The 27,970-nt window shown below is 43.1% G+C and overlaps 1 protein-coding gene across 1 annotated transcript in view; it reads right to left on the reverse strand.

Annotated features, from left to right (window-relative positions):
• The window catches only part of msrab (methionine sulfoxide reductase Ab), a 31,258-nt gene extending 20,075 nt beyond the window's left edge, over positions 1-11,183 (reverse strand). The window contains exons 1-4 of the mRNA XM_070842291.1: positions 11,006-11,183; positions 5,150-5,218; positions 4,858-4,977; positions 1,500-1,604 (exon numbers count right to left, since the gene is read on the reverse strand). Coding sequence (XP_070698392.1) covers positions 1,500-1,604; positions 4,858-4,977; positions 5,150-5,218; positions 11,006-11,078 — 367 coding nt within the window. The 5' untranslated portion in view covers positions 11,079-11,183. The remainder of the gene's footprint in view (positions 1-1,499; positions 1,605-4,857; positions 4,978-5,149; positions 5,219-11,005) is intronic.
• Between the last annotated feature and the right edge of the window lie 16,787 nt (positions 11,184-27,970).

Raw genomic sequence — 27,970 nt, forward strand, 5'->3', positions numbered from 1 at the left:
TATGTTGCCTGGTCTTAACTGTGACAAAAAAGAAGAAGAAGAAGAAGAAGAAAGAAAAAAACAACTAGCAGAGTGCATAGTCAATAAGCTGCATGCTATTAATAAAACATGAGATGAGACAAGGCAGTGAGTCAGGGGAAATGCATGACTACTCTTTTGGCCTCACTGCCTTTGCCCTGTGGCGTGTCGGCTCGACTGTGCTTGTGCCTTTGCCCGTAGTAAGACATGTCTCTGCCCTTAGCTACGGTGAACAGGAGAAGAATCGCATCTGATCGGGATGATGTGGTTCTCGAAAGAACCTCAACATAAACAGTTTCTTCTTCCACTGGCTGACTGTTTTTTTTCTTCTTTTTTTTTTTTAAAATCAACCCACCTCTGGCTAAACAGGTGAGGTGGAACGTGAAGAACATGTGAAAACGTACAGCTGATCTGTCAGCTTATGCAGGTATCTAGTTGGACAAACATGGCTGACATTTTTGTGTATTTAGGTCACACAGTGTAAAAACAACGATGACAGATGCAAAACGGAGACGGCAGAACTGACAGTGGCAACGTCACTGAGTGTGTGCTGTGCAGTATGCGTGTGTGTGTGTGTGCACAAGCCTGTTTTAAGGCTGAAGGTCGGGCCTATGAATCTTTGATCCATCTCTTCCCAACTTGTCATGCCCCTCCCTACATTCAATATGAGTGAGCAGAGTACCTCTTTGCCTGTCCTTTCCCTCTCACACATAACACACACACACTGCCTGTGTCCTCCCGGTGCGTTAATGTTCTTACATCACCTCCTCCAGTGAGCATAGAAAACAAGAGAGCAAGAGACTTGAGGAGATGGGTTTTGGGGGATGGGGTTCTTGCCATTGCTGGAGGGGGGATGAAAAATGGGTGGTGAAGAGGCGTGTGTCATTAAAGATGAGAGGAGATGAGGATTCAAATGGTATGAAGTTGAATACATGCGTCACTCTGTATGAAGTATGTTGTGTAAGAATATGGATCAGGACCCAACAAAAAGTAAGAGTCAAAAAGTATTCAGCAAATATTTACAAGTTTCTAGTAATTAACTTCAGAATTGCTGTCAAAGGATTAAGATCATCCAAGAAATGCTCTATAAACCAAAAAAAAAAAATCACAGACATCGTCCAACCCAGAAAAAAAAAGTATTTTTGTATATTGCAGCAGTCAGAAGCACAAATGTGAAGTGTCTGACAAAAAGTGGTTTATACTGGATAAAGCACATGCCATGCACATGCTCCAACACAGAGGGGTTCTAGCAGTTTGGGCTTAAACATGCACCACACTGGTAAGTATCTCCATGGATGGCTGGATCTCAGACACATTAACACTGTCTGGCGTTGACTTACACCCATGAGACCTCCCCCCACAACGCACACGCAGGCACACGTCTGGGCATCATCCTTCTGCTCTAATACACCCTGTGCCCCTCGGGACGGGTCTCATTTGAGGGCGACTTTTTGGGTTCGTGTGTACGTGCGTGTTGCTACCTTGTGTAGGATCGTGGCTCTCCCAAAAACATCTGAGGAGCTCCTCGAGGCTGATGTCTTTAGGGGAAAAGACCACCCTCACCACCTCAGTGTGACCTGTCAGACCTAAAGGAGAATCAAAGATGTACAATCAAAATCAAGTTATATGACATTTTTCACTTAGGTCAGTTTGACTCAATGCTACCTCCTCGTTCTACTCTTTCCCTCTAAATGCTGCAAATTGTTGGGCACAACAGAAGTCAAAATCATGATGCCTGCATGTCTTGTCAAACTGTAAAAAACTGCCTGTTGAAAATCGCTAAGGAGAGACTATGAATATTATCCTTGTGTATTGGGTGTACGTGTCATCGAGAGCATGTGCCACGGGTAGAGGACATTCAGGTTGAATCCACACAGAGCCACGTTATTGCTCATGGCATAATGGAGGGGGGGGAGAGTGTGGCAGAGAGAGGTGCAGATACAGTGAAAGAAAAAGACAGAGAAAGCACAGTTAAGGTTGGAGCTTATGGTGAAAGTTGCCAAAAGCACACAGACACTCGCTCCCGACTGCAGCTGCCAAGACCCTAAAGCTTCAACATGCTGCCTGCAGGCATTCTCAGACTGGGGGATGCTTAAGGTCCAACATGCAGGCACATTTACACACACACATTGGCAAAGGTATACCAACACACCTCAGTGCAAACATATACCTTTGCTATATATAAATACAAACGTGTTAGCTTAGGACTGTATCAACAGTGGCAATATCCATCTCTTGTTCACACATAACTCAGACACATGATATTCCCCTCATGAAGGTTATAATGCTCAGTTTTTGTTGAAACAGAGAGGTGTAGATTTATCGGTATGATCGTTACAGATTTTTCTCAAAGAATGCAACAAGAAGAGAGTCCACACGAGGGTTATATTTGGAAAAAAAATTTAATTTATTAAAACTGAGGATGGCATAAATGTGTGTGTGTAAGTCAGCGATGTTAGGCATGACAGCAAAGCATGGATGTGTTTCATGTTTGGTGTGGAGGTGTTGAATGTGCAAGTGCAAAAAAAAAAAAAGGAAGAAAAAAGACTGCAGGGTGGACTTCAACTGTAGGAAGGGAGTAGACAGTAAGCACATGGGCCTCCTTATATAGTCAAAGGCCAAGGTAAGCTTAATTAGCTGACAAATTTTAAGCCTCCAAGACTGTGGGACGGGGTTTGCAATATATTCTTGCCTCATGTATACATTTGCTGTGGTCACAGCCAGCAGTGACCGAAGTCTTAGGCTTGCAGCCATTGAGCAGTTTAGAACAATAACTGTGGGGGAAAAAAGCAGGTGAATATGCACCACGATTTTCCATGCTTGTCCCATCTGAAGGGGGTGAAAAGGCAGAGGAGTGATGCAGACCAGATCCACTGAAGCTGCTAGAGATTCAATGTTTCGCTGAAGGACACTTAAACAGCGTGAATAGTGTTCTGGGTGAGAATGGCCTCCCAAATCACCATGCCACCGTGCTGCCCTTTTGTTTAATTGTCCTCTGCTGTTGGATGCAGTAAAACTTGATTTCATGAAGAGAATGTCCTCGCCAGAAATAAGACAGCAACAGTTTCTTGTTCAAACATTTGAATTGACCTTCAGTGTGTTTATGTTTCCCTTACAATCCTCTTCTTGTGGTTGTGACAGTAATTACTTCTCTAAGTAGGTGTGGCGGAAGTAGCATGGTGTTACGCCTTTTTGAAATGTCTCAGGGAGGAGGTGACAGCGGATGGTCGGGTCAACAAAACAGGTGACACTGACGAAGTAGACTGACAAAGTTCATTCCTTGTCCTGTACCAACACTGCTTTCTGTTAACCATGAGCAACTGCAGTCTTTCCCTAACCTTATCTAGTAGTTTTAGGTGCCTAAACTTTGGCAAAGCAGACATCATTGATGAGAAGATGATCATAAGGGTTGTTTTGGAGGACACTGTCAACCTCTGCAAACTTTTTTGGCAATTAGTTATGATGATTATTCACAGTGTTACAGCATCATGATTCTGTATTGCAAACATACTGCAAATTGGACGATGCTGTGAATTAGTTTAGATAAAATATGCTGATTGGTAATAACATCTCGTTCTATCCATCTGTCAGCTGTCTGCATCGTCTGTCCTCCCAAGACAAATTTGACTGCCCCTCAACCTCTCCTATTTCTGTCCGTCAGACCGTCCACCTATCCGCCTGTCCTTCCATCCTTCCCTGGCTCTGCTGACAGTTCCATCAGCCCCTTCTTTCTGTCTGTCTGTCTGTCCAGCTGTCTGTCCTGCCCTGGCTGTGTTGACAGCTCTTCGGGTCTCATGCCGTCGCAGTGCTCTGCTCCGTCATGGCCACTGGAGCGACGCCTGCACTCTCTCAGCCGATGGACAGGCAACCATGCTTTCTCACACTTTTTGCTCAAATTTTCTTTCCCCTCAAAAGTTTATTTTACCCTTTCCCTCGCTGCAGCTCTCAATCTCTCTTTTTTCTGTCATCTGTCTCCATCTCCGTCCCTCTTCATAGGTGACCATCTTGTTGCTGGGAAGCTGGCAGAAAGACAGAATGGGAGAGGCAGACAGATAGGAAACATGCAATCCCTTGAAGGGCTTTGCTCAGAAAATCTGCCAGCCAAGCCCAAAGCATCTTTCCCCTCCTCTCCATGTCCCCCATGCTGCGCCTACACCTAGACTCCATGCCTGCCTGTAATGATGTGCCCTCGGAAATGGAGAAACCGAAAAAGTAACCGCTCACGACTCCTAAAATGCAAAAGAGGCACACGGAATAAGACAGAGGCAGACATCCTCATTTGAATTATACATTAATGCCTTACATGAATCTGTTTGAATCTCACAATGAAGAAAACAGAAAGAAAAAATTCGGACGTAGACCAGTAGCCAAACATTTTCAAGGGCTTTGATAGCAAATGCACAGAATTCAAGCTTGTATCTCCTTCATGTTTGCCAAATTAAGTCTCGGGGAAAGAAGCCCATTTACGGCGCTTCATACACAGTAACCTCTGTTGGCAAAAAACGCCGCAGTACAGCACAGTACAGAGCCCAATCCTTACAAGTAGGTCATGGGGGGGTGGGGACGGGGGGTGCAGCCCATCTGGAGCAGTGCATTCTGAGTAGTTGACTGCAGATGAAGGCAAGGCGGCAAGAGGATGAGAGCGCTGTACTTAAAAAACCCTTTCAGACTCCGTATCTTTTTCAGTTTCCTTTGCATTTTTTGATCTCTTGAACCCTGGTTGATCAAACAAAGATGTCCAGCCAACCCTCAACAAAATCAAGTAACATATATCAAAGTGTTGAAGGTATGCATATGTGAAAATGTGCAAAGATATACGAGAGGCACAGAGTGTATTACCTGAGCAGACCTCATGGTAAGTGGGGTTTGGCGTAAAGCCGCCAGCGTAGCCAACTTGTGTGGAGAAGACTCCTGGAAGACGCCAGAAAAGTCTCTCGGCTCCCCAGAAACAGCCCAAACCTGGACATAAAGACAGCATGCAAACACACGCAAACACACTTCTGTACTACCATACCATCACACCAGAGGGATGCTAAAATGTTCAGTCATTTACAATCACTACAAACTGGAAACAGAGGGTTCCATATTGAGTTGATTCTGATTACAAAAATGTGTGATTGTGCAGTCTCACCAAACATGATGGTCTCCATGCCCTCTGGAAAAGGCTCCACAGTGGGATTCCCATTGACTGCATGTTTGTCTGTGAAAGGGAACACAGTGCAAATATGAAATCAGATCCTAACACAGTACAAATTAAAGCATGTGAGTAAAGAGGCGCTTTAGCTGCCTCAACTAGGCCTCGTAGGTCTGCACTTTGTTACAGGCTGACCCAGGCCAGCGGATCAGAGGCAGAGGCTTCTGAACTGGAAGACATTTAAGAGATTAAACGGCTTTGACCGCCATTCTATCCCTGCTGTCCTCTCCTCAATACCCACAATTAAACACAATCACGCAGTTATTTTCGGATCTATCTTTTACTCTACTATACGTCTTTGAGTGTGAGTGTATTAAGTGCTAAGTTTGGCACCATTGGATATCCACAAAGCGAACCAATGGGCGACACTTCAGGGGCACGTGCTTGTATAACCTCACGAGCACTGAATGGTGTCCTAATCTTCAGCATGTTAAAAATACTCAATAAGTAAAACAAACTGGAGTGCTGAGAAGTGGCAGGGGGGTGGCACTCTACTGCCAACTGTGCTGTGTGGAATTAGAGCGCTAAAAAGGAAGTGTGTGTGTGTGTGTGTGTGTGTGTGTGTGTGTGTGTGTGTATCCCACAGATGTGTGAGGAGGATTAGGGTTTAAGAAGACTGAGGTGACTTAGCGTGCAAATCTCCACTAAGCAAGGCTGGTTTGTACTGCAACCACTAATATTAGTCTACAGATAAACAGGCCACAGGGTACACTAAAAGCTTAGACACATAACAATAATGGATGCTTGCTCTAAGTTCAATGTGTGATTGCTCTCTGGCCGCGGAGAGATGAGATGCGTGACATTGACCTGAATACAAACAATCTCTAATCTGATACGGACATAACAGTTCATTTCCTAGATAGGCCCGGGATGATCTCCAACTGTGACAACAGGCCAGAGACCAGTTACCTGCAGTTAATTTCAGACTGAGTGATTACAGTAAAGCCAGATAGTTCAGAAGCACTGAAAAGAAACAGTGCTGTGTCTGGACTCTACAGATTAACAAGTGTTTTGAAGAATATAGGAAGCAAAAGAAGCACCGCGGCACTTGGTCTGATAACACCTGTCGTGGCGTGCCCCCTTAAGGGCACTTTTTGATACTAGGCAAACTTGTTTGGTTTTCCTATGCGCTAACAGATTACAGAAGCATAAAGGACTCCTAAAATGTCACTGAGGCCTGGCTGCCTTCAGGCAGTACCTTCCTTCCCTCCTGTTGTGCGACAGTTCTGTCTTTTAGCAGCAGGTTGGTTGGCACTGCCAGGTCATATTCACAGGCACAGTCAGCTGCAATCAGAGTATATCTGTGTCATTGACTACACTGGCTAAATATTCTCAGTCTATGGGGGTGACTTAAGACGGTGGGAGGACAGGAAAAATCTTCATCGTTTTCGTCTCTATCCTGTGCTCATTCTCATCCTCTTGTCCTGTGTTTCTGGCCACAGAGATAAAAAGTAGTGAAGTTGCCAAATGACAGAGAGACAAAATGAGAGAATGAGAGAGAGACAAGTGTGCGATAGAGGAGGAGGAGTGGGAGGAGGAGAGATCAGCCTGCCAAAACAATAATAGGAGTAAATAGCCAGTGAGAAGCAACAGATGAGGGTAGCAGAAAGGCAGTAAAGGATTCTTTTGGCTTTCAGACCACCATGCCTTTGGGCGCTATATAAAAAGACCAAGTACTTCATCCAAGAGAGAACACAGAGAAAACAAACAAGCAAACAAATAAACAAACAAAAAAGGAGGTAAAAATGAAGACAGCCAAGAACACGCCGACACAGCACTGTCCAGAGAAGCCAACTCCAAGCCAAACCTCCCCGCCCTCTCGTCTCTCTCAGCTGCTCTCCATCTTCACTTCACACTCGCTTCCTCACACCACCTTCCCATCATCCCTCACTCTCCTCTTACAAACACGCGCACACACCCGCCTGTACGCACACGAGCACGCAATCAGCCGCACAATCACTCACACACCAACCTCTGCTGTGGGTATTTCTCCCATGGAGCAGCTGGCAGAGGTCCAGGTGGTGCCAGGCTGGCTCCTTTCACAGTGCCTAGCCCAGCATTCCCCCCTGCCAGCCCAGCGCCCACACCCCATTCTGCCAGAATTACCCCACCTAACACACACAGGCACAGAGAAAGAACTGGCTGAATACCCTCACTACGCTGCCTCACAACGCCAGCAAAAGAAAGAACAGAGGACGACAAAAAACAAGCAGGGAGGGTGACTGACTGAGCTTACAAAAGAAGAAAACAGGCTGAATATGGGGGAAGGATTCATGAAAAGGATTTTTTTCCAACTTGGATGAGATATGGGCGTGATTTCTTTTATGCGCTTTTGTTTTTGAGGATATCTGAAAAGCGCAGTGCAGGCTATACAGTACAGCGGGACTGAAGCGGAATACTTTGGTCACCTTTTGTTGCTTTTAGCCTGGTGGTTGTAGGCGGCTGGACCAGAACCAAAACATCGGACCCGATGCCCTGCCATTTTGCTTGTATCATGGTTACCATCAGTCAAGGACACAACAATCTGTTGCTTAGCGGATAATATTGTCCAGTTTGACTTGTTTCGGTGGGTATTTAGTCTTTGTTACCCTTCGATTTTACCCATGGTCCCGTGTTTCTCACCCGTAAAACTGAAGTCCAAGCGCTGCTGCCCCCTCATGCAGAGACACCCGAGAGGTACTATCCCTGGATGCCAAAACTGGTGACGGAAAGGTCGATTTCCAGGCTGCTCTGTTTATTTCCTTCCAAAAATCCTTTCTCTCTCTTTCCCTCTCCCTCTTCCTCTTCCCTCCCTCTCGCTACTCCTCTTTCTAGCTTCACACAGGTTGGCAGAGAGTCAGGCACGAGTCGTCGGAGGAGGCTGATGCTTTATACTGGTGCCAACTACCCTCTGCTGTATGGGAGGATGAGTAGGGGAAGAAAGAGTGGGGCAAAGGAGGGGAGGGGAGGGGAGGAAAGAGGCAAGACTGGTGGGAGGTGGTCGATTTTTAAGAACAGCAAGAGTTAAGTAAAAGAAATGCTGCTGTGGCCTTAAAACAATCAACCAAACTTGGTACTGTGTCACTCACATGCATTTAAAGGTGCCTCTGCTCGGAGTCGGACAAACTGTCTAGACTCTGAAGCCATCCATGCATTCCATACATACTGTATCCTAGCAACGGAAACAGTTGCTATGGAGAAGACTACTTCTGCTATAGACCTGGCTCCATTAGCTCCTTCCAACAAGATGGAGGCACATCCTGTTGGGGCCTGCACAAATATCTTTAATGACACACCCATCTGATGAGGAAAGAAGAGGATTAACTTCATCGGCAGAAAACAATCATTGTTTCTAACTTTGCAGTAAAGGGACATTTCCCAAAAACAAAATATAACTTTACACTCTCACTCTGCCGATTTACCACAGCAAATCCACCCATTTTCTATAACGCTTATATTCTTCACAGGGGGCTAGAGTCAATCCCAGCATGCATTGGGCAAGATGCAGGGTACACTATTCAGGGTCTCCAATTCAACTAGACTGACTGAGGAATGGAAACCAGAGCACAGGAAGGAAAGCCATGCAGATATGGGGAAAACATACATGCTCCACATTACAGTTTGAGCAGAACACAGGATGTTCTTGGGCTCAGGCGATGGGCCTAATCAGTGAGCCACAGCGCTGCCCATGAGCAAACCTCTCTCACTTATTCACCTACTGTTTGTATACTTAATTTGCATGTTTTCTCATTTACTTACATATTTTTTCTTCACCCCTCTGAGTTTTATTGCAAAGGTAAAAAAAAAAAAGGCAAGGGCAACGGGAGACAGTAGAGATGAAAAAACAACTGAGAAATAATGCCAGAAATATATCTTCGCCATGAACCTGCTATAAAGAGTTATAGTGAAGCATGTAACAGAGATTGATTTTGGTCAGCTGACCTCCCCCATCCTGTTTGGAAGAAATATTGGCAGTCTATCCTGCACTGACTCAAAATAATAGCTACTGTGCCCCTACCATGTAGCAATCTGCCACTGGATCATTCTCGCCAAGGTCACAGAGTACATTATACAGACTGGAGCAAAGGAGGGAACACAGGACACTAGGATGTCTGAGCAAGGAGCTTCGGGCTGGAGGGGTAGAAGCAACTTTCAAAATTAGCGATCTTCATTGTGGAGAGAGGACAAATGCAAACACCCACACACAAGGCTGGGACTGTACAGGGCATATGTGAAGACAGTCCTTGCAGTCCCTAAATTACTCATGCTTATTGGCCCACACCGACAAACACAGGAGCGTGCTATTCCAACACACATACACACGCTAGAGCAACCCCGTCCCCACCTAAGCTGCCCCCCACGGTGAAAGGGGAGGAACAGATTTCTGCCATGCGGTGTCTCCGAGCTGCTTCGACAGACGGAGCAGGAACTTACGACGGGGCGGAGCTTTCATGCGCATAATGCCCAGATGGGCCCCTGGACGCTGCGGCACCACTTCATCCTATGCACTCACACCCAGGTCCCACAATGCACTTTGTGGACGCCTCAGTGTGCGTAGGCGAAGACAGGAAGACAGCGACCAGGTTCGAATCGTGCCACGTTTCGTCTTTGTCACATACTCCTACGAGCCCTCTTGTCCCAAAATAGCCTGATGAAAAGCTGAATGAAATTAAACCAACTGAGACAAGAGAGAAGGTTTGACTTGGCACTCAACAGCAAGAATGGATAAAATTACATTAAGGAGGCAAATAAAGGTTCAAGTATGTTTACGTGCACTGAAACTGAGAAAAAAAAATACATTTCTGAGAACTTGATCCACACAGCTCTGATTTCATCATCACCTTTTTGCAACATCACAACAGGCTTTTGCTGCCTCTTCAGATTTCTTGGTTGACTCAGAGATTTCACTCCTGTCCAAAAACTAAATTGCAAAACACCAAACAGGCTAAAAAGTATTACAGTAAATCTACCAAGGGCGTACTTGCATGAACAAGTTTGTTAGATTATGTATGGTCACGATTCAAAGGAAGAAATGGCTGCTGATAAGGGAAGTGAACTGTGTGAAAACACTCTGTTGAGAATCATGTGTTCCTGTTACTTAATCCAGAGTCTGGTAACACTATCAGCAGGTATCAGTGTACTTCATCCACTATTCACAGCTTAGATTGACTTTTCCCCATTAAGAGTCATAAGATCTCACAGCTGGTAGGACGTGCTGCAATGTAAACACACACTAGGTTTGATCATATTTTTGCCAGCTTTTTCTTTAAGTTTTAAAAGACATATCCTGTGATTCTCATCTGAATGTGATGTTTTGACCCTGTTGCTGTGTGTCTTTTTTGCCTAAAAGTGTTCAGATCTGTAAAATGAGCCATTTCCAGCTCAAACTCCACTTTTAACCAACACACACACACTTTGCTGAGGAGGCGTAGGCGGAAGCCTTCAGCACATGACACCTTGCAGAATAAGTTAGTAAAAAACCCAACAGATGTTTGGAGGAAAGTTGAGTCATCCACATTAGCAGCAACTGTTGTGTCTACCTGCCATTTGAGTGTCTGCACACTGACATCTTTACTTTAATCAAATGGGTCTTTAATTAGAACAACAACAAGGTAACAACTGAGCAGAAGCACGTAAATACTGACGTCCATCAGTTATTCCTGAATAAAGCAGCAAGTGGACATTTTTTCTACGTGAACTACTCCGAGGTCATTCACGTGCGTTCATGGCACGTAATTCACCCACGTGGACAGTTTTTCAGGTGTCAGCCCGAGCCATCTTTGGGGATACAGCTTGTCACCGTGTGTTATTTACCTGCCACGACCATTTTGTCCTCCCTTCCCTTCAGAGCGCGGTCTCTGCTCGGCAGCTGAGTCTTATCTGCCATTGAGTCAGCGGCAGCGAGCGACACAGAAACCAGAAGGAGCCAAACGGTGTGTGTTTGTGTTTGGGAGGACAACTGTGAAGATGGCACCGTCTTCCGGGATGCTTCCATTGCACGACGCCGTAGCGTTTTACAGCGCGGAGGGGAGGAGAGGGGAGGAGACACGGCGGCGAAAACGCCATCAGTATGAATATTCATCGCGCGTGGGCACCGTCGTGCACTGCATATTAACTAATCAAGGGGTTAATGTGACTTTGGCACAAAAGCCTACAGTGCACCGTGTGCGGGAACGAAATTAAATTTAAATAAATATCCACGCCGTTCTGCATGCAAATGAGCTCTCGCCAATTATCAGCTCACATTCTGTGGGAGGCGCTCCTGGTGGATGTGGATGTATGGAAGAGGAGCTGTCCTTTGGTGGACCATTTTACATGCCAGGTCTGAGTTAGTCCAGCAAGAACTTCACCGTCAGCAAAGATCTGCACGTATTCTACAGATGTTAAAGAACATCTGTGGAGAAAACAGGAGTCACACTGCTGTGTCTGTATACTCACCGCTGACCATGTGATGATTCCTCTACAAAGAGATTAAAGTGTACTTCCCATTTAGCATAAACTGTCCCATTAGTGATTTTAGCACATCTTACAATATTCTGCCAATTTAATACCATTTAATGTACATCTGACCCTACAGCACTCCATGTTGGGCCTCTCCATCTGTCTTTTGATTTCAGAAAAATATTTATTGTAATATGATATCTAACCACATTTGTATGATGGGGTGTGGAAACAGTATAACAACAGTATAAACATGCACATTTATAATGTTGAGAGAGACTCTCAATTTCTGCTCTTTACAAGGGATCGTCGGGTCGGTCACTTCATAAAACGTATAAATCTCATAAAACCTTCAAACCTACCTGGCTACTCGACGCTATTTCTGAGACATACCAACGACACTAAGGTCATAAATGAGAACACTAGGCGCTATGTCATCTTTGCTGTAGTTTAGACTGCAGAAAGTTAGAAATTGCAGGGCAATGTCTTCAAGCAAGTCATATCAATTGTCTGGACAACTGTGCAACGCTGAATGTTAATGACCAGGATGTGTCTCAGCCTTAGACTGAAAGAAGCAAGAAAAAACTCCAGGGTAAGGATTTGCTGCTTTTGTCATTGTAAACTGAACATATTTGGGTTCAGGACTCTTGGTCGGCAAAACAAGACATTTAAAAAAGTCACAGAAGACTTAAGGAAACTTTTTTTTTTCTTTTTTTTTTTTTTTTACCATTTTCTGATGTTTTGTATTCCAAACAATTAATCCCTAATGAAATAAATCATCAGTTACAGCTTGAGACAAGAGGCACCAAGAGTTTGGAATCTTGGTGGCATAGTTGTCAAAGATGTATAACACATAACATAACAACATCGTTGGCTGAGGAAATGACATGATGCTTCATTGCGTTTGATCTCACTCTGTCAGCACATTTCCTGTCTGATTCTCTACTGTAACTATACCTGTACCTATCAAGTAAAGGCAAATTGCCCTAAAATGATGTAAAAAGTCACAGGCCTGCCCTGGTCAGGCCACTCACAGAGGTGATTTTACTACTTTTTGATTTTTTTTAAATTTCACTTTCACTACGGCCAGATCAGTAATGTGATAGCAATGAGGATGGATTATCATTCTTGTGCTCGCTCTGAACCAGCCAATTTACCAGTTACAAAGAATCCAGGGCATTGTTCCTATATTCTGCAAGCCAGAATAACATCACACCCTGCTGCAATCCCCCTTTCCTCTCTCTCTTCCTCTCTCTTCCCCTGACTCTCTCTCTTATCTGCCGGGGAAATGAAGCTCAATCACCTGCGGAGGAGCTGAGGGCGGCACAGGGGACTTTGCAATGCAAATGCCAGGTAATTACCCGAAAGCTAGGAGAGTGGAAGCACACAGATGAAAATAGAGCAGGCAGAGAGAGTGAGTGAGAGAGAGAGAGAGAGATGAACCGAACACTGGGTTCACATGCCTGTTGATGCAGGATGATTGGGGTGTTTTGGGGGTGTGTGGCGATGTAGGAAGCAGAAAGGGGAGAGGGGAGGAGGGGACAAAAAGGTGATGAGATGAACAGGGATGGATGGGAACCACATGAATTCATACAGGGAGCCTGTGGTGTGTGTGAATTTCATCCCTGCACGTACATCTGCACCTGTGAATATATGTGTGCATTGCTTTAACAAATGATCAATAAATTAAGTATTTTCCCCCGAGTCTCTTCTCTGCTCTGTGATGAAGGGAGGCTCTACTTTTAATTCACAGGACTATCTGCGGTGAATAAAACCAGTTTTTTGCATGAGTGCTGTAGCAGTTGAGTAGAAGTGTGTGCGTGTATGTGTGTGTGCACTTGCATGCATAAGTGTTTGCGCCTGGGTGCTTGTGTGCACGTGGGCATGTGTGTGTATATGAGCTTGTGTGCACCATTGTGTGTGTGCTCTCTAATGGGCACTTGAATATGTTGTGTGCATGTGTGTGTGTGTGTGTGTGTGTGTGTGTGTTGTTTGTGTGCCGTACTGGAGGATTTAGCGAGTATGCCAGCTTGCAGCTGTTTGATTGTCAGTGAGTGAGAGCGAAGAGATGTGCAGATGTGAGTGACTATCAAAGAGATTATGAAATGACCTGGAATTAAACGCCGCAGTAGATTTTAGCTGGGTATCGTGGCACGTTAAGTCCTTTGCGTTTGATTGAGAGGTGGTTGGAAAGCTGCATGTTCCTGTTTATGTTTACCTGGTTTAGACAGTTCAATGCAATTTCATTTAATGAGCCAAAATGCATGTTCATATTTCACTACAGGACTCTAGCGTTTGTTTGTTTGATTGTTTGTGTGCTTTTTGAAGATATTACCAAGCAATAGTGTGAGTTTGCACCTTGACTCAATAGCTACCTCTGATTAACATCTGAACAGAACAGGAGCCAGCCAACCAGAAAACTGTTTTGGCGATTTAGTGTAATTGTGGCTTTGCTAAAGTCTCACATCGCCTAATTAGAATAATAAATCATGCCGCCTCGTTGTTTTCAAAGGGCCCTCCATCGTCTCGCCGAAGCAGGTGGGATTGTGGGATGGTGTGAAAAACAAAAGCTTTGATTGCTCTGCTGAAGCTATAGTCAGTTAAAAGCAACGTGGAGCTCTCTGGGGATTCATATTCAAAACTAAGCTGTATCAGTTCACAGACGTGAGTGGGAAAAGCCAACTTGACAAATTTTGATTCATACGCTGGCCCATGCTTGACTTCACTTGACATAAATCACTTGGCTCATTGGAAACTGGAGAGAAGAGATGGGGGTTTGTTTGAGTGACATGAAAGGCGTTGGGGAGATTGCATGGTGGTATCTTTCCAAGATGGTTGTTGTGTCTTTCAGTTGCAGAAAGTACATACACAGGTAAACACACATTCTGCTGAGGCCATGATATGTTATACCGGGCGATCATGCAACGTAAAATCCTCTTGCTCCTTTCTCTCTCTTTTCAATTAACTTTACTGACATAAATGAATGAACTTTATTGATGTGTAAAATGTGTTTAGTTGGGATGTGTTTCTCTCTGAACAGATAATATGCCAATTGTTGCTGTGTAGTTTATCATGTTATTGTGTTACTTGTATGTATTACTTCAGTGGTTTAAAGAATTAGATTTAATTTGTTTTGTGATTTTGGCTCATTGTAAAATTTTATTGTGTAAGTGGTGCTTATTTTGTAAACCTTGAGGGCTTCTGCGTCTGAAGGGCTTCATACGGAATTGTGGGGAATGTTACGGACTACATTTTAAGTTTAATAGCTCTTATTTGTTGATCATGAGTGGGAAGAGAGGCTCTGCTCTACATGAATTGTTTGGGACTCTTTCTCGTGAGCCCTTCAGACTGTATTATTTTGGATCTCTGTTGGATGTTTGTCCCTTTTAATAAAATTGAAGTGGTTGAGCCCTGCACTTCAGGTGCACACAGGTTACATTGTTGTGGGAAATTACATGGTCTTAATTTCACTTCAAACTTTTGTATTACCCAATTATCTCTAATTTAGTCAAATATCTTACATGTATTGTCAATGGGAGCATTTATTTTCAGACCAATTTTCTCTACAAATGTTCTGATGATGAGGTTCAGCAGACAGATGGAAGAAATGTCATTTTATCATTTAATTTTTTATTTACTTAGATAAAAGTGGCAATACCACACTGAGAAAACACTCTATTACAAGTAAAATCTCTGGAGAATTGGCAATAAAGTGTGCTTAAGTAAAGAAAAAAGTACTCATTATCTGTCAGTGTTACAATACTATATTATTGGCCCACTATCATTAATACATAACACGTATGCAACCATTTAAAAGTTGAGTAGGTCAAGATGGAGCAAATTTGAACTGATTTATATGCTGTTGGGTTATTTAACATATAATGATTCAGTATTATCAATAAACTGGTGAATTGCATGTAAAATCTTATTTTGAAAAGTAACTGGTAACTTCAAAATGAATGTAGTAGAGTTAAAAGTAAAATATCTATCTATTAAATGTAGGAGTGTAAAAGTACAAAGTTGCATAAAATGAAAATTCTCAAGTGAAAGTACCTAAATAAACTTAAGTATAGTATTTTCTGACTGAAGGCTGTATTCATTGTATGTATTTGTGGCCCTTTAAAAGATTTTTTGTTGAACACTGTATTAATTTTACAAATATATACAATAGATTTATCTCCATCACAACTTTTTAGCAATTTGTAAAATAACCTTTGTCTTTCTTTGTGCTTCTAGTCCCTCCAAATCATTTCTCCTTTGCACATTTTAGTTGTTGCATTTTGATACATTTCAGCATGGCTGGTAGAACTTTTGATATCATATGACACTATATGCAAGTAGAGCGAGATGAAAGATAGACAAAAAGAGAAAACAAGAGGTGATTTGATTTGAGAGTGCAGCTATATAACGCCAGTCCACTTCCTCTCCCTCTCCCTCTCGCGCTCCACCCGTGCTAAGAGTGGCTGGGCTAAGCCACTCTTGCCCTACATACAGCCTAAACAGCAGATTACTGACTGTCCCTCTAATCCCATGCACCAGGGCATGTGCCACTGTCACCATGTACCAACCACCCAATCACCCTGCAGCCACCGTCACAGTGCCTGCTGTTCTCCTCACTGTGCAACCCCCCACCCCGATCCCTAACATCTTCTCTGTTCCTGTTTTTGGTCAGTCATTTTGGATTTTCGGTTTTATTTCTATCCGAATAAAGCACGCTGGAAGCTGAGATATCGAAATTCTTAATTCCGCTTGCATCTCTTTCTACCTCTGTCTCTCTCTCTTTCTCTCTCTCTCCTCTCTGTCTTCCCTAGCAACACCCTGTCCCATCCTCATCCACCCAGTGCCTCCAACCGTCTCCCAGTTTTAACCTCCTCATGACCACCTGCCATGGGATAGCTTCCTCCAGTCCCTCAGCCTTACCTAAACCACCAGGCCTGAGATTAGGGTTAATCTGGACCTTGTGTCATCCTGTATCTATCCACCACCCCCACAGCCCCATTCTTTCCTCCCTCCCTCTCCCCCTCCCTCCTCTTTACCAAAGAGGCTTTGGTTTAAAATCCTTTATTGTGAACCCCCGCTCCCCTTGCAGTGTCTTTCTACCTGCTGCCAACTGCAACTTTTCCACCCCCAACACATCCTCAGCGAATCCTTAAACAGATACTGGTAGAACCTGTCCCCAAGCTATGTTGGTTAAGAGATGTGAGCAAAGGATTTTTGCATTGTCTCTCTCTGTAGAATACATTTGGAATAAAGCGAGCACATGCACTATTCTATAATGAAATGCTCGCTTGTATATGTGTGCATACGAGCATGCGGTAATGCATGACTACTTAGCAAGTGTGCATACAGTATGACGTGCTGTACTTGCCGTAATGGTATGCACGCAGTGGTGTAATGGTGTATGTGAGCATTTTCGTGCATGTCCGTGACTGTCTGAAAGTGCTTCCTCAATTCAGATGGACCAGGAATTTAGATGAGAGAGTTCATCGTTCACTCTACTGTCCCAATCGTCCAGCCCCGAGTGCATTTAGCCAGCCAAGCTATCCTGGTCCTCTCACCCTGAGGACAGAGTGCATGGAGGCACGAGTTGGATGAAGAGAGTCCACAATGGTGCAGAGAGCAAAAATGCATAGAGAATGAAGACAAAAAGGGGAAAAGATATAGAGTGCTAAAGCCCCTTTTCATTTTTTTGTCTCCGGAAATAAATGGCGAATTCTCCCTCAAGCAAAATCTCCTTTCTTGAGTTGAAAAGCCAGCAGAAAGCACTTGGCAGACAGAAACTGGTAGAATGGAGAGTGAGAGGTAGACAGGCAGCGAGAGATATAGGCCAGCAAAGTGTCTCATCGTAAGGGGCAGAGAAAAAGACACTTGAGCTTGAGAACCTGCATGAGTTGGATGCTTTAAGGAGAAAACGGCATGGAGGATCGGCTGAAATGATCACAAGATGCTGAGTTTGTAAAATTAATGTCACATTCCTTGTGTAATCATAATCACCCAGTTTGTTGGGCACTGTTTAATTTGTTCTGATTACACAGATAGTCTGTTATTAAAAAGCCTAAGTACATGTAACATAATGAGTATTTATAGGGTTCACTCATATGATTCCCAGCCAGCCAGAGGTTCCTGATGCCCCCAAGAGACACAAACACACACACGTAATACGAACTTGATGACATTATCGTTTGTGTAGCAGATGTTAATGCACAGAGTTAGGACAGGATGCTAAAGGTCTTCTAAACGGATTAGGAATACGGAATGTGGGTACGTTGAGGAAAACGAGCAGTGAGATGCGAGAGTGACTGGTAGAGTGAGAGTGTCTGATTAAAGGGGAGAGAGCGACAGAACATGCTGAGAAAGGAAAAAGTCGGTGAGTGAGGAGCGAAACGAAGAATGTTCGAAGTGATTGTGCAAGAGTGCAAAATGTCCACAGAGAGCAAGAAAGAGAGAGCGTTGTAGTTAATGGATGTAAATTAATTGCTGTCATGTGGATTCTGATCCCAATAAATCAGGGTCAGTGTGGTCTCTGATACCATCCTTGCATGGTTGGGAAAATTCAGGAGGGAGCCTTGATCTGATACACACACACACACACACACGCACACACACACACACACACACACACACACACACATATACAGTATATACACAATCATGCAAATATACACACACACTGTTATTCAAATGTTATGAAGCATGAATCCTAAAATGCTGAACGAGAAATATGAAACCTTTTAAGGAATGTTCTGATCCTTTAACGGTTTGTGAAGGACTTCATATAGGACTGTGTATGAATATGTACAAATGTAATGTATCTACTAAATTCTGATTATATAAATGTAATTCAAAATTATGATTAATGCTGAAATTGAATGTGAACACACAAAAACAAAGTCATGTAACACATGAAAAAACGGCATGTCTATAAATGATCAGCAACAAAATTACTCCCAACGCTTGCCGCTGCACAATCTGCGTACACGCGATATTTGGGATCCAGCATGTCATGCCACAAGATCCCCTTCATCGTGAGGAGCTTTTTAAAAATGCACCTCAAGTCCAAACAGAATACTGGATGCCAACTAGTGCAGACCTAACTGGGTTATAAATGCAATGTGGTCCAATGAATTAGCCATGCTTATTACTGAAAATTACCACTGTGCTTTCTGCTTAACTAGGCTGCAAAATTGATTTACCTTATTTCCCCAGTCTATGACCATCACAAAGACATCCTGTTATTATGAGGGCTACGAGTATTATTGTATGTGTTAATCAGAAAATACGTGAACCATGTATTTTAATTACAAATCATACAAGGACAATTTTAAAAACAAAAGCCTTTTTAAAAAATGCCATAACGTGTTGCCCACACATTAAAAGAAGCTGCCACGCTGTAACAACACCAAATCACAATTGGAAAAAAACAACAAAAAAAAACTGTCCATATTTTTTAAAATGCATTTCAGTCATTACACTTTACAGTACAATATGCCCCATATTATACACACCGTGTTTTCTTTGATACTGTATGCCCCAAAGCAAATCACTCATGTTCAAACAGTAATATCTGAACATGACAGAAATGGTGCAAAATGGGAAGTAGGTCACATAGCAATTTATTTGACAAAAAGGGATGGGGGTGGGGAACTGGGGCATGGTGTATGCAGAGGCAGCAGCAAAAGGGAAGGTTTTTGGGAACATAGATCAGATAGTGTGTTTGTGTGTGTGTGTGGGAGAGTGATTTTGAGTGCATGGCTCGACCTGGAAGTAAAGTGACAAGTGGTTGTGACTAATTCAAGAACTGCTGGGTCAGTATGGAATTGGAAAACATGTCTTCTTGCTGACACATGATCCTAAATAATATTGTATAAATATTACAAACCACCCCCATACACTAACACTAACACACACACACACACACACACACACACACACACACACACACACACACACACACACACACTCATCAGAGGGTCCATTGCCCACTCTAGAGAAATTGAAACTGATATTGCGGTCACTGGACCATATCAGCACATCTGACACAGAGTGTGTCAGCAGCATTGATCTGCTGTCAATGAACTGCCCAGCTACCCCCAACCCCTGACACAACTGCACACACACACACACACACACACACACACACAGTTGAGCTGTGTGTATTACGGCCGATATTTACAGAGTAAATACCCAAAATCCACATAACATACTGTAAATACATGTATTCCCCTGCACAGACACCCACACACTCGTAAGCTCTCTGGCTTCCTCCTGATCCTGGGTAAATCCCATCATCACTGAACATCACAGCTGTATGATTTGCAAGTGCATGAAGACCATATACCTCGGTATTCTCCACTGACCTACAGCGCCAAATTCAACAGCTTATCTAGCTCTACAGATAGAGTGCTGAGGCATTTTCTCAGAAACTCATTTGTCTTCAGGTTCACCTGCCTCAAGGCCAGAGTTTGTGTGTCATTGCTTTGCTTGGATGATGTTATTTTTTTTTTAGAGGAATAAAAAAAAAAAGCTTTCAGTAAAAATGCTGAGTAATGTTATACATGAAAATATATTCCGATGATAGGTGTTGAATTGCAAATTTTGAAATCAAAAATAAAAAGAAAATAGCGCTTCTCCTGGAATAAACATATAAACACGAAGTGGGAATTCAACAACAACAAAAAACTGACTACATTGATTAGTTTCACTGTCATATAGGAGACATTTACGTGTGATACACTTCAAACAGTTTTAAAGCATTGCAGCGTGGGACTTCCTCACCCAAGAAAAAAAATCTATAAATACAAACGCATCTATCTATCTATCTATCTATCTATCTATCTATCTATCAATGCAAATATTTTCTTCTTTTAGTTAAAACAATTTAAAGAATTTTTAAAAAATAATAAAGGTTGGTGTATTCTTTATGGCAGCAAAACAACAAATATACAAACAGATCAATGGGGCATTAGGTTCATGTGGCCCTATTTACATATTGAAAGACTATCTACTGTATATACTCTCAACACAATCTAGACAATCTGCGCAGACTGAGGATCTGTAAAGCCACATTAACACATGAGAGAGGCTCTGGAGCACCAGTCTTTTCTAATGACTCGATAATCCGACCCAAATGCTGCCTGCTTGCTAATCTCTCCATCGGATTACCAAACTAGGGACGAGCACGGTCTATTTGTCTCGGCCTGTCTCTCTGTCTTCCTGCCTGTCTGTCCTTCCCGGCTTGTCTCTTTGTATAACTGCTTGCCGTAGTATTTTCCCGTGTATTTCTCTGTATGATAAAAATTCTTTGCTTGCCTCCCTGTGATCTTCCTAGCTGTCTGCTAGCAGGATTGCATGTCTGTTCGCCCGCTCTCATCCTTACATGTACATGCTTTTAAAAAGGAAAACGGGGTAGCAGGACATCAAAATGCAGTCGCAAATCTCCTTCTTTTCTTCATGCCAACATGCACGAGGGTAAACAAGCCAAAGATACACATGTAAAGATATATAGTATCGAAGGCGTGAAATTTATGGCATGTAATTTATGCCCATAAATAATAAGGTTCCAGACATCTAAGAAATAGACAAAACACTTTACACAAATTGAGAGTATATTCTACAAAAACAAATAAAGGAAAAATCCTTTTTGTTCTTGCTCCCATTTAAACTGCCTTCACTCACATTCGCTCCTAAAATCCAGCTCTCTGTCCCTCAGAAATTGAAGGCCATGCTGTCTCTATCATTCCTCCCCAAAGCTTTGCTGCAATGTTACTGTGGATTTCATGTAAGTAGATCTAAACTAATGTCTTATTGGTCACACGTCAACCATGCCTGATTCTATATATTTACTATAAAATACTGTTGCTGTTTTCTGCCTGCGAGGCCATGCAAAATGTCTCTTTGATTTAACAGAAATCACTCTACGTCTGCCTGTGTGTGTGTGTGTGCATGTGTGTCATTGGAGTGTTTGCATGTTTGTGTTTGTGCGTCTTTGGACTGAGCCGTGTCTCTGTCTTATATAGTGTAGCTCAAACTCCTGTTGACAGTCTGCAAAAACTTTTGACGTTTAGCTTTTCACAAATAAATAACACTTGACGCAACTAATACTAAGCGAACACGTCTCTGAATTATCCTTCTGTACCTGGCAGTTTTTTTGCAGATTCTGTGACAGACGAGAGACAGATCGTATTTTCCATGAGAAATAATACATCAAATTCTAGGATATTTTATCCCGTCAAGGTATGTAATTCTGAATGATATTGAAATAGATATTTTATGCTTTTACTAAAATGGAGATCAAAGGGTGTGAAGTAAATGTGTGTAAAATTGCTACTGGGCAGATATGCAGCCGTTTAGCCTGCATGGTTTTGGTAATGCCTGACAAATCTCACACTACCAGCAGTGACTGAACTAGACGATTCAAACTTGCAACATTGCTCGTAACTCACAATTATAGATATAGTCACAATCAGGCTGTATAGAACACAAACACCAAAGTGATACTAGTCGATTTGACAAGACTAAAAAAGGGCAGCTGGTGTGTTTTCCCAAAAATGTGTTATGTTCATATAACAATTACTGCACAAATTTTTCTAATGCTTCAAGCACAAAAATCTATTTGAAAGAGAGTGTTTCATTTGATTTCATTTTTAAAAAATGTCATCGTCTTAACTCCTACATGTAGAACCACAGATGTAAAATGGAAGCACTGTGGTATGGGTCGAAACAGTTCTGGAAAAAATGGTAAGACAAATACTGGCGGTCAATATAAGCAAAACAATGAACATGAACACAGAAAATTATACTTATACAGAATAGATCTCTTTCTGCATAGATATGACAGTTCTAGATGTTGAAACATTTCAGAATAATGAGAAAGGTTAGGAGCAGGGATATCGGGATGAGCTAAGTGGTGAAGTGAGGCATGAGACGGCAAAGAGCAATGGAGGGCTAGAGGGAGCAAGAAATGGAAAAAAAAAGAGGTGAGGTGGGCCCTGGTAAATTCAGCGCTGTTAGTGCACGAGTGTGTACGTGCATATGTGCATGTGTGTATGAGAGGTAAAGAGAAAAAGGGGGGGGTTGTTACTGCGGCTGTCCATTTCCCGGAATCAGCTGATGGCTGTGGATGATGGAGCAGAGAAGGGTCAAGGGTCAAAACCTTGCATTGTCAGCCTAGCTCCGCTCTCCCGTGGGGTTCCTCCCTCTCTCTGCCCCCTTCGCCATCCATCCCCCGCTGCCTGCTGCACATTTACATACATTTATCAACACTGTGCGTCGCCGTGGCTCGCCAGGCGAGAAGATGCACCGCATGCATTACTGGCTGGCTACCCCTGCAGTCTGCTCCGCTGCAGCTTGTGCAAGCCATATTTGTAAGCATTTCATATTGTGTTCAGGCACCAGTGCATGATGCATATGTGCATCTTCATGAAATGTGTATGTGAACGCATTTGTGTGAGTGTGTGCATGCACATCTGTGTGTGTGTTTGTGTGTATGTGTGTGTGTGTGTGCGTGCAGGACAAGACGAGGCCTCCCATCCCCCCCAGTATTAGGACTACCCTCCTCAGCCCTCGCCCCCCCCTTCCATTCCCACCCCCCACACACACACACCTCCCCCACTTTGCCTGTGTAATCCCTGCCAGCTGGCCCCGTTGGCTAATCCCTCTGCACTGATCAGCTGGGCCACGCATCCAGTACGGGACAGGACAGGGACAGGGGCAGATAGGGGCGGGACGCTGTGTATATGTGTGTGTGCGTGTGTCTGCATGTGTGTGTGTGTGCATGTGAGGTGGGGGGTGGTGTCGACCAGAAAGCATAAATTGAAGCCCGTGCCTTCGCCTCGGCGCAGTGTGTCTGTGTGAGAGCCAGTTGCCTGTTCCTCCTCGTCCGTCCATCCCTTATCTCTGTCCTTCTCCTCCTTCTCCCTTGGATCCTTATACATATATACCTACCTGGCTTATATATGTATATTTTACATCTTGGGCTTTTTTGTCTTCCTTTTTGGTTTTGTCTTGAGCAGATCCAAATGGATTTTTCTAATGGGGGTAGAATTTAGCTGAGTTTTTTTTTCCTGCTACCCTCTCTCCTCCTTCCCCTGACTGCATGCGTGACACCTGCCTGCCTCCCGTCCCTTCAGCCCCCTTGTCCGCCATCCCACCACCCCCTGTGTGCCTGCTCCCCTGCTCTTCCCAACCCACAAGGACCTTCACAGGATGGAGCTGCGCAGTCACAGCTACAACTACAGCAACAACAATAACAAAACCAGGACCAAGGACCTGAAGGAGGAAATACTCTGCAGTTCCTCTGCTATTTTTTGCCTCGTCTTTAGGGAGGAAGGATGCATTTGATCTGAGCAAACCTTATTCTGCTTGTGCTACAGTAGTATTCAATAGGCAAATATAGAAAGGAATTGAGCGCAGTGGTCAACAGCTTAGAAAAGAACAAGATTTTAAATGTAACAGTTGCAGTTTTTCAGCATGTGAGAGTATGGTGTAATGGCAAAGAAGCTAAATTCCTCCTCTTGTGTTCTTGCTTTTTGTTATCAGTATTTACTCTTTGCTAAATTATCCCTTTGTGTATGTAGCTATTAATCAGAGGATGGAGACTGTTGTTATTTAGATCCTGTTTTCCAGTCTGTACATGGCTATAGTTACATGCGCAGAGTGCACGGAAAGAGAGAGAGAGAGGAGAGAGATGGAGAGTAGGAGGGAGGGAGAGAGGGAGGGAAAGGGGGAGATAACGACACAGCTTTACCAACTGTAATGAAGAACTGCTTGGTCTGATTAAACCGCACCAAGCTCTTAACCAGGAAAAGCGGAGACAGTGCTATGGTAAGGATAAGGCATAGCGGCGCATCACAGTGTGTACTCTATAAATATCTCTTCGTCATCCTTTGTTTTGCTCTGAGGGGAAGATGGTCTGCAGGAATGGTAGCAATCAGGTAGCTGGGCTGCCGCTCTCTTTATGGTGCAACAAAGGTAGCTTTGCTCGCTCGCGCTATCTCACTCCTTGTTTCTCTGTGCTCTCCTCTCTATGTGGTGCTTTTTAATGATGTGCTGTAGCATGTGTATACAGAAAATGCCTTAATGCTGCAACCGCTGCTTTGATGATCACTACATGTATTTTTTTTGTTCACATTTTGTTGCTGGAAACCCTTTCTTGCACATCAACAAATGCATGCATGCATTCACACACTCGGGGCTGCTCAGTCAGAGGAACCACAATGTCTTTGGCTTGTATCATGTGTGTGTTTTTTTCCCCCTGTATTGTCTGTATAGGAAACCTGTTATCATTGCAAAGAGTGAATGCACGTTGGTGTGGGATTAGCATGCAATGTATCTCGACGTGTGAAAGGACCGCGTAGCCGCCTCTGAGCCCACAGGGGGGGAAGAGATCACAGGTGAGGAGAGAGGAATGAGAAAGTCAAACAGGGATGGACTGGCGAAATACAACAATAGGATGTACTTTTAAGAAAGTGACAGCATTTAGCAAATAGTGCTCATGTTGAAAATCGCTGTATAACATTGAATACAAAGGAGGGAAAGTGTTGCTTAAAAGCAGGGTAAGTGACAGAGGAGAACAGGACATGAGAAGGAAATAAGAACATTTTGGAAGTTTGGGTTTGAGCTCTTTGTGTTCACAGTGGACCTTGATTTAATTTCAATACAATTAAGGCACGCGGTGAATGCCAAGAGAGAAGCCACAGTCTTCGCTCACCTGAGAGACCAGCATAACGCCACTACAGGACAGGAGAGTGGCACTGATAACCACACAGTTGGATGTTCACTACAATCCCACTAGATTAACAAGCTGTGACATTAATAGTGGCAGAGAAGCAGGAGAAGAAGCATTAGGCAAAGAGGTTACAGAGCAGTGACCTAAGACAGGTGCACAGATCAGTTAATGCAAGCCAGGCAAATCCCACAGAGGTATTATTGGGACGCACAGGAAACACAGAGAGAAATCCAACATAATCAGAGGGCACCAATCTAAGTAATATACTGGTTTCCATAATGACAGAACAGACAGAGCTGTAGGCAGCCTACCAGTGTCGGTCCTGTGGCCAAATGGACAGAGGGATCACACCAGGGGGATTTGCCATGTGGTGACAGAGGGCCACTTCAAAGGTCTGTGGGTTTACGCATGAGCGTTCACTCGCCCTGTCTGGGAGGAAGATGGAAAAACAGGGTGAGAATATTACAGGAGCATCATTGCTTTTACTCATCAAAGGCAAAAACCTCTCGAATCATCCTCATGCATGCTAATTTTTTTTTTTTTTTTTACCTCAACTGAGCACATTTCCATGACCACCCACACTCTGAAAATACGACTTTATTTCCACTTTTAAGTTTTATTAAAGCAGTTGTTTTGTTTGTGAGTTTCGATATCACGCCTGTGTTTGTGTTTTTGTTCTGCAAAAAGTCTCAATAAAGACGTCATTTCATGGACAGCATTTCTATTTGTACTATCTAGTATTTCTTTTCAAAGTAAAAAGGCCCAAAGCACATCAAGTAATTTAAATAATGAGCTTCATTTCAACTCCTATAATCACATCGCTGCATCAGATGATTCAAGCTGTATATCGCTGTTGGCAATAGAGATGTGAGTTGACCTACATCTCAGATGGTGGAGGCGGAATATGCAAAAAAAAAATAAAATGGTGCATGTTTGTACAGATTCCTTTCTATCTATTTCACTTACTGCCATAGCTTTAAAGAATTATTAATTTTTTTTTTTTTTTAAAGGTGGGACTATTCAAAATATTACTTAAGAGTTTATTGTAGTGAGACCAGATGAAATTATCACAAAAAACGATCATAGCATCATAGTGAGTACAAAATCTAGGCTTGAGAAATTTTACGATTTTTTTTTCCTAGAATACATCCTGCATCTATTAGCTCTATATGCTTCTTTATGTTTTGATACACCAGCGGACGACATTTCATTATTGCCTGTCATCTACATACAATTAGAGCATGCAGAGGGCAAGTGTGCCACATATGTTGAGACAGAGGTCATCAACTGTTTTCAGGCCCCTTAGCTTGTCTGCACATTATGCATTTTCAAAACTCTCAGTAGAATTGGGACACTAGGAGGAATGAAATGAGGGGGTAATGCTCAATACGTCAACAGTGCGGGACCCCTGGCGATGGTGAGCAGGTGACCCCATGCAGGCCCCCCTCAAGTGCTAAAGACATTCATCATCATGACACATTTGTATTCCTAAATAGGCTACTTTTTCAGATCCAACCACTTTCATTTGCGAAGCCAAATAAAAATCGGTAGCATGTGTGTATTTATAGGAATGACATTTTTGTCCATGTTAAAAAAAGTAAAATCACTTGCTTTAAATTGCATAGCCTGTTGGAAAAAAATACTGCAACGTATAGAGAACTTTTAACAGCTTTTATTTGTAAAAATACAACTAAAATATGATATAGTGGCTTAACATGTAGTTTTTCTTTTTTTTTTTTTAAATAAAAATATTCAAAAGCTATTGTCCTATAATGCAGCGATTTTCCCCCTTCTTTTAATATTAGAGACAGGCTTTCCGAAGCAAAACACACGAAGAGGGAGGAAAAAAAAAAAATCTAATTTAGTCATGTAAATAGAGGTCGAGTTGGCGACATGGTGAAGCGTCACTAATGGAAGAAAGAGATGGATGCCTTATGATAATGAAGGGAAAATAAAGCAGAACCATGACCTTGCAGTGCAATATGAACCCACAGACACAACGCACCTAATACGCAGCTCTGACTGAACAATACTTCCTATAACATACAATGGACAAATATGGTCAAAGCTCTCTCTCTATATGATGCAGGGTCGCGCAGTCTAGTATTTGAAATGTGACTTTCAAAAGTAATGATCAGTCAAAAATAGGAAACCCCGTGAGGTGTCAGTAGTCGTTTTCTATTGTTTTCACATGTGTAGTCTACTTAACTATGTCGCATTAATTGTGCCTGCAGAAGTCATACTGATAATAATTCAAGTGCCCATTATGTGTTCAGTCAATGAAGTCGAGATTCTGCACATGGAAAAAAAAAGCAAGTCCTCCACTGACACACACACACACACACACACACACACACTAGTGAGGAATTTCTCCTTTCACCTCTGCAGGGCAACTTATTTTGTTCCTCCATCTCTTCTATGCATTTAGCCTGATGTACGCTCTGAGATGTGAGCGCTGACCTCCTCCCATCCTCTTCTTCACCATCAACCCCCTTCCTCCTCCTCCTCCTCCTCCTCCTCCACTTTCTCCCCGTGGACCCGTTTCCCTTTCTTCTCCTCCATCGTCTCGGTGGCTGTATCTGCCTCTCTTCTATGGCCGTTCATTTGCATCC

This window comes from Pempheris klunzingeri, chromosome 13, assembly GCF_042242105.1.
Source record: "Pempheris klunzingeri isolate RE-2024b chromosome 13, fPemKlu1.hap1, whole genome shotgun sequence".
NCBI classification, from domain to species: Eukaryota; Metazoa; Chordata; class Actinopteri; order Acropomatiformes; family Pempheridae; genus Pempheris; species Pempheris klunzingeri.